The 8,036-nt window shown below is 45.6% G+C and overlaps 1 protein-coding gene across 1 annotated transcript in view; it reads left to right on the forward strand.

Moving 5' to 3' along the window:
- SLC25A26 (solute carrier family 25 member 26) overlaps positions 1-8,036 on the forward strand; it is a 96,015-nt gene that overhangs the window by 76,608 nt on the left and 11,371 nt on the right. The window contains exon 7 of the mRNA XM_025208867.1: positions 2,569-2,638. Within this exon, the coding sequence (XP_025064652.1) occupies positions 2,569-2,638 (70 nt within the window). The remainder of the gene's footprint in view (positions 1-2,568; positions 2,639-8,036) is intronic.

The raw sequence follows: 8,036 nt of genomic DNA on the forward strand, positions 1-8,036 counted from the left end.
GCCTTCTCCAGTCTATTTTTAAATGACTTAAATAAGAGGGTTTTCCTATCTTCCCTCGAGAGGCTGCTCCACGGTTAAATAAACCTCACTGGTAGGGAATGTTCTTCCTGAGATCGGTCTCAATTCTCCTTTTGCCTCATTTCATTGAATTGGCCTAGCTGCGCTCCACTAAACAGTATTGTATCCCGCATAGTTCTTGTTATCGGTTACAACCAGAGACTGTAGGAATGAATCCTTCTTTGCCTTGACTGTGTCTGTGTATATAGTTGGCTGTATCACTAGGCAGGCTCTTCTCCAACCTGCAACGTATAAACATACAGGAGGACGTTCGACTTAATTTGCAAGTCAGTGTTTAAATATGAATAGGGTCACGTCTTGTTCGAACTTCCTAAAGGAATTGAGTAAGATCGTACAGTAACAACGTGAGTAATGAGCACCTGCACACCCAATATGTTAGGTTTACACACCAATGCCATTTATCCTGGTGCAGAGCAGACAAATGACTATCTATCCTAGGGTGGGAAGTGCTATTGCAGCACCTTGCCATGGTACCTGCCCACCTATATACCCATGTACCTTATAAAAGTATAACTTTAACCCTGAGTTTTCCCAGCATAAGCCAACACCAGTTTTTTACTAAGTTATACCAGTGTAGGGTGTCCATTGGATTTCCACTTCTTGCACCAAAGTTGTCCATAAAGTCACTGTTCTGAAATGTGGCTGTAATGTTCATCTATTGGTTTAGGTCCTTATTGCGTGCCCATTGGTACTGATGGAAAGACTCATTGGGGTTTGAATAAGGTTGGGTAGCCTCATGTTACCTAAGTCAGTCCTCCCGTTATTACCCTAAATCCATTCTTGTTGCCTCAGTCCTTTTACACACAGTTATCTAAAGACACACAATTATCTAAAGAAAAATAAAACACTCAGAAGTGTCCAAGTCCTGTTTTCAAAGAGGGCAGGGAAGCTCCTAAGTCACTTTTGAAAATGTGATTTAGGCTCTGATGTCTCACCTGTCACTCAGGGAAATGTTTCCCTTTTTTTCTTAGACAGAAGCATAGATGACCTCCAGGGAAGAATGAAATGCATGAAAAATTGTGTGTGCGCAAACTGTGTATGTTATTTCTGAGGAAGATCCAAAGGTTCTGGGAGATTATGAATGCACGCCTTTTCTTCTTCGGTTGTCTGCTGTGGATGATATCAGCTTTTCAACCCATGTTGAAAAGCCCCCTTTCATGGTTTAAGTCAATAGGGAAATGAATGGCCAGCTCAAGGGGGAGAGAAATCCATAACGTTGTACCAAAGTAGAGCCGCAACGATTTAGCTGTGGCAAAACACCAGACTGCATCGTGACTTGTTTGTTGTTCAACCATTCGGGTCGTACAGTGGGTAGATAAACCGTAAGCATGGCCAATAAAGTGACCTGAGGAGGCCTCTAGATAGCATTCGATGGAAGAGTCGTCCAGGGATAAAAGCTGGCCTGATAGAGTCACGCTGGGATGTTTGCACCTAATCGGGGGCCCAATGTTGCTGTCACAAGACTTGGGCTGACCGAGTTACCTCATTGATTGTGAGAGGCATTTAGCATACAGCTAGCTCGGGATTAAAGAGCTTCCATAAGTGCACCCTTCGGAAAAGCAAAAGGACGCGCTCATTTTATAGGAACCTCATTTATTTCTGTGATCTTAGTGCCAAGAGGGGACCGAGAACAAGATCTCCATTAGGCTCCGAGGCACCGTACTTGAGTGCAATAAAGTGACAGTCCCTGCTCCAAAAAACTCAGGAAGCAAATAGAGGATGAGATAGAAACGGTGAAGATTAAATAACCTGGGTGTTGAGGAGAGGACCGGGCAACACGGAAGCGGTCCTTTTTGGTTTGCTCTGTCTTGCTGATGGAAAGCAAGCGTTGCCCATCTGATTTTTAACGCTGGAACCGCCATGCATGTTGGTGGGGTTTTCTTTTCTTTTTGTTTCCTTAGATAAATGATGATTTAAAATGGCATGAGAGCTGTGTGTGGGGGAAGAAAAGCATATGGTCTGCAATGCAACTGGTGAATAGCAGCGGCACACCTGCATCACAGTGTATTGGGCTTGGAGCAATTGTTTTAAAGAAACACAAATGGGGGTGGAAAATAGGTCATATTTTACTGAGCTTGGAGCTTTCTGTTTCCAAGTACGGGTGTTTGGCACATGCGGACAGCACTGATGTTAGTTTTTGTATGTTCCCCCTACCACATTCTGCTTTGCCTTGCTTTATCTGCCAAAAAAAGAAAAATAAATCCGCGAAATATTTGCCGAGTTGCATTGCTTGCAGGCTTAAATACATACATATGAAATCCCTGAAAGTGATTTGTTTCAAACCCTCTTCAGTTCCAGACATCTTTCTCACTCCATCTGCGTGTCCAAGTACACAAGTTCCTTGGGGGGAAAAGCACTTATTACATCACTGAAAAATGCTGCAAAAATAGCTTTGCACTTGAGTTCCCATCCTTGGAGCTAACCCACATGGGGATCAGACAGATCCAAACATTTAATAACTTTTTTATTTTCCTTTCTCTTTAAACACAGGATCTCTGGTCGTGGAAGCAGGGTCACGTGGTCGATTCTTGGCAGTCGGCGGTTTGTGGAGCTTTTGCAGGTGCAAAGGATTATATGTTATACTGGGAAAGGCTAAAGAAGAAAGGGAAAAATGTGCAAATCTATTAAGTAGAGCAGAACAGCATTCTTTTGTAATTCTAGTTTGTTTAGAGGAGAAAGGACCTAGTTGTTGGTTGGGAGAAGGGAAGTCTCTTCGCAGCGGCGGGGGGAGGGAAAAAATACTGCGAAGGGTGTCCGCTTGAAAGACAACCAATTTGTTTTTGACAAATTTCTGTTGTCTCAGAGCTGGGCCCTGTCAGTCAGGCTTTCAGATTATCTCCAAGTTTGATTTGTAAGATCCAGCATGAGAAGAGCCTTAGTTGGGTGCGGGTTTGTGCAGCTGTCTGCCCCGGGCTGTCCCTCGGGGGCTCGGGGGGATTGCGGTGGGAGGCTGTGATTCACCATTTGCCTGACAGCTCTGACAGCAGCAGAGATTAACTAGAGTCAGGAGAGCAGAGGGGTAGCACTGCAGCAGCCCTCGGGCGAAAGCCTGCCATGCCGGGGAACTGGCGGACGAAACATCTGGGCAATCTCGAGACGCTAGAGCACGAATAAAGAATGGCAGACCGCAGTCTTGCACTATTTATTGCCAAACAAGCCAAAAGTTAATTGAATTCTTTAAGAGGCCTGCTGTCGGTGTTTAAAATAACTTTTAAAATATTCACTTAATTAATGGCTCAGATAAGCTACAGGGAGGGGAAAAACCGAACCTCGTCTTAATAGACAAACCAGATTAAGGGAAGAGTGGCCAGCAGTTTCCCCGAAGGAAGCAACAGAGAGTTTACAGTTCCAAATTGGTAACAGAGTATCTGGAAAAATCAATCCTGTTTAAAAGACATAACGGGGGTTGTGAAGATGGCCACGATCAGAAACAAAGCACATCCTTTTGCTGCTTTGCAAAAGGCAAGCCGCTCGATTGTCTTTAAACCATTAAAAACAAGAATCTGCGTATCTCCTGGGTCCTCTAGTGAGGTAGGAAGTTTTTTACCACCAAGTAGTACTAGGTGTAATGGTTAATGGTAGCATTGGTGTAGAGCGAGCCGCTCATCAATGCCCAGAGCTCTGTCGTGCTAGGTGCTGTGTGTATGCGTAGGAAGAGTTAGTCCCTGGCCCTCATTGCTCATGGACTAAGGGTATGGGCACACAAACTCAGTACCCTGAGATAAAAGGGGGAGCGGCGGGGTGTGCCCAGTACTACACAGCAGCTTCACTGTGCATATAGGCCTATATGCATATAGGCTTCAGCTGCATATAGGCCTATGTGCAGGCCAATAGTTCACAAAAGCTAAACTCTGGCATCTGAGTCCTCTTTCTTTGAATACTAAACTACTGCCAGCCACCTTTCATTGACTCTACTCTTGGACTCAACGGCGCTTTACCTTTGCCTCTTCATTCTTCTTCCTCCCACGCTTTCCTTGCTGGCGTGTCTTACCCTCTTTCTCATTCACCTTCTTGCTTGCTTCTAAGCCCATTGGGATGAAGAGGAGTCTTTCAGCAGGGCGTTGGGACAGGCCCCGGCTCTGGTATCTCCTGTCTCCCGCCTGAATTGGATGGAGTCGTATGTTTGCTGAACTAGCCATTGCATCCGGCATTCTCTGCAGCAAATGTCAACTCCTCAACTGCACTGAGGCAGTGGAAAAAACATTTTCCCGGTCTCTGAGTTGTGGATTCTGCAGGTAGACCCCATCCGAATGAACTGCCGCCTTCTGTTTGCAAAATGAACCTAATTTATGAGGAGCTCGAGCAGGGATGAAAACCAGTCCGGCCCTCCTGAAACCTTCTAAGTGTGACAGTATGTGTATATTGTACCAGAGGGCCTTCAGCTCACCACACTGAATTCCCCTGTGAAAGGAGAGGGAAAAAGTTGATCCAAGCCCCGGCTAACCCTGTGCTATAGCCGTGTTTCCAAATACCGCAGCATAGTGTTGAGACACAGAAAAACATATTGGGTTCATACATCTCTTGCGTGCTCTGCTTTACCACAAAATTTGCTAAAGCGCTTGCAAGGTCCTGGGGGTCCAGGGTGGTAAAGGAAGGAAGCCAAATGAGAAATCCTACTTGGCTTCCCTCTTTTTTTTTTTTTTTTTTTTTTTTTTTTAAATGTATGATGGATATTTTCTAGCTTACTCATCAGTATCTAGTTGGTGGAAAAGAAACAGACAGCATCAATATATTGAATTCTCTCAAGAATTAATGCCGGTTTCATTAATGCCTATGACATTGCAGGTCAGGGCTCTCCCAAGAAGCCAGATTAAGTTGCTTAGTGTTTCTTACGTCCATGGTGCATTCATGTTTCCTTCATTTCTGTATATTGGAGGAAACACCTCCCCTCTGCCCCCATTGCCGTGTCCTTGTGCTGATTCCCACCAGTGACATGACCCCTGTGCCAAGGGCTGCAGGAAATGCAGTGGAAGAAAAAGCACTGATTCAAGTTATTCCTCCTTGGGCCACATGAATAGCATGAAGGGAGAGCAGAGCAGGACAGGGAGTTTAGGTCCAAGAGGCCAGGATGCCTAAGCCAAGGGGCTACGGGGTCATGCCAGTGCATAGTGCCGTGGCGTGGGATACGTCGTTACCTATGCGCTTCGTTAGGATTTCCTGTTTCAGACAGCTGAGCCTGTCTCCTGGAGAGAGCAGAAGTGCAAAGGACTGTAGACGTGGAGCAAGTATTAGCGTAATCGAGAGATTTCCAGTGGGAAGGAACTGAAAACACTGCAGCTGCTTTGCCTAGAGAGGATATAAGTGAGCGGGGAGACAAAGGGGTGTAAGATAATGGAGAAGACCAGTAGGGTCACCAGTAATGGTGAGGTCACTAGCCTGGGATATGCTTCACTTCCTCTCTGACATGACCCTGCCACTTAGCTCCTGCGTGCCTCGATTTCCCATCTGTAAAATAGGAATAGGAGCACTTCCCTGCCACACAGGGTGTCATTGCAGGGCAATGTGGGTATGGCAGGGATGAGTCAGGGAAGTCCCCAGGTTAGAGAGTGAGGGTCTGCCCTTCCCCATAATGCCAGAGTAAGGGAACACGCTCCACTGAAAGGCAGCAAATTTCAGACAAACCCCCAAAATAACTTTTTTTTAAGCAAAGTAGAATTTCACTCATGGAGCCTCCTGCTACCGAAGACTAAAGATTAGCACCAAACTGGACAGTTTATAATTGATGAGAATATCCAGAGATATGCTAAGACAAAGACCCCGTTCAACAAATTGTACTAAGTTGTACCAATGTAGGGTATCCATTGGGTTTCCACTTCTTGGTCACACCAGAACAAACTTATACCCGAAGGCATGTCCCAACGGGGGTAAGGATGCAGTTCTCCAGGGGTCGGTCACGCCGTCGTCATCCAGGAGCAGGCTCTTTGTAGTGGGCTCCAAATTCTGGTCTCTGTCTGAGCAGGAGAGGGGTGGATTCATGCCCTCCCGCACCCTGGCGATCCCTAACTCCAAGAGAGACACTTCAGCACAGTGGAAAAGTTCTTCTTCTTCTTCTTCTTCCTTTCTCCGTGCTGCAAAAGCAGTGTGGCACAGTATTAATAATTGATAGACTGTCAGCCACTCTCACTGCAAGGCTTGTGAAAAGCAAAGCACCGATGAGAGCCCTTTGCACGTGAACATAGAAGGCCTCTGTCATTTCCTTTTGGATCCAATGAGCTCTGACAAGACGGCACGCTGTGTCTGAGACCCTCTTTAACATGCAAGGCTGCAAAAGCTGAGCTGTATCTGTTTTAGGCTAGAGTGCATGTGTTCTCTTTTGCATCCCCTCAGACAATGCTTTCAAGTCCAAATGGGCTAAATCATTGCAGATGAGACGCTGTGTCTCCAGGTGTCTGTGCTCCAAGCTCTTCCTTGGCACTTCCCCACCAGTAGGTGTGAGTTAGCCTTGTCCAAAGGACTAGGACATGAACACCCTGTCAGCCTAGTGCATGCCAAATGAAGAGCTGATGAAATCATAGCTCTCAAAAATGAGTTTTCAGTAGGGAAACCACCTGTCATGTGAGAGTTTCTAGTGGAGAGCTGCAAGGATTGATAGTAGGCCCCAATCCAACTTGATGGTTTCATCCATGATTTGGAAGGAAAATTGCTGCTCGTAAGCTCAGATGGCTTGAGATGCACAGGAAGGTCCATGGTCCTATCTGGGAGCATCTAGATGATGCGATGGTCCCATCGGGACCCTGGGAGAGGTCCATGCACTAAGCCATCCTAACGCGTAGAGCTGAACTGAGACTTAATCGGTGCCTGGTCATGAATTTTACCCAGCCCCTGCTGATGACCATGATGACAACTGCTGTGTGAAAAACAGCTACCTAAACCCCAAAACCGGATTTCTTTGCCCGGTTATCGTTGTGATATATAGTTATAGTTGTGACATCGCTGGGACTGTTGCCTTGTTAGCTGAAACTTGCCATTCAACCTCGTCTGGGAACTGCGTTATAAACATTATGAACATAGCCTACCAATTACCTGTGGCATTCAGGAATAAATTCAGGCTGAATTGATATGATCAGACTCGCCACCTTCGTTCCCATCATTGCTAGCCATAAATTTGAGTCCCAGCCGAGCGTATGCAAACTTGTGTTTAATTTAGCTGCCGTATTAGTACCCGTCGTGCTCATAAAGCGCATTATTGCTGCTGTCATCGTTCTAAATCGATTTGTAAATCTGTTATACAAGTACTTCCCAATGAAGGGAGGGGGAAGAGCTTTATGCTTAAGGGCAAAATAACCTGCTTCCCCAAACAGCAGTTGGGGAAAATATGAAGAGCCCGGATAGATTCCTTTGGATAAAAGCATGTAGGAATATTGCATTGGAGAATAAGTTGTACATAATCAAATCATTTTAGCAGCTGAGACTTACACTTCTACCAATAAGAAACAGTGTTAGGACTAAAAATTCCTTAGGAAACCGCAGGGCCGGATGAGAAAAATAATTTAGCATTTATGAAGGCTGCTAATGACCGCAGCTGAGGCTGCCCTGAAGTTTTAGGACTAAAATCCCAGTGCTTCGCTATTTCATTCTACTCTAATCTTGTCCGTGGTTAAAGCAAGGCCATCTATTTCCAGTCTCGTTAATCCGGCACCTTGCAAGAAGGATTTTCTTTCTGTTTTTAGCTACTTTAAAAATATGCCATTGACAGTGGTACCGATTGTAACCAAATGGTCCGAAAAGGCAGCAGACCCCGTTGTCAAAAACTAGTGCAGAATTAAAGGACTTCAGATCTTTAAACGTGGAGCAGCAATGGGCTTGGGGTATGGCCAGTTTGCTTTATAGGGCTTTATATTGTCTTGTCTAAAGTAAACCCTTTTTTTTACTGCTTATCCTAAAACCTACTGGGCTCGCACTTCTACTGGGAGGAGAGGGCGACACGTAAGTCCTCTTACGGCCTGAAATCCTTGGGC

The sequence above is a fragment of the Alligator sinensis genome, unplaced genomic scaffold, assembly GCF_000455745.1.
Source record: "Alligator sinensis unplaced genomic scaffold, ASM45574v1 scaffold937_1, whole genome shotgun sequence".
Lineage (NCBI taxonomy): Eukaryota > Metazoa > Chordata > Crocodylia > Alligatoridae > Alligator > Alligator sinensis.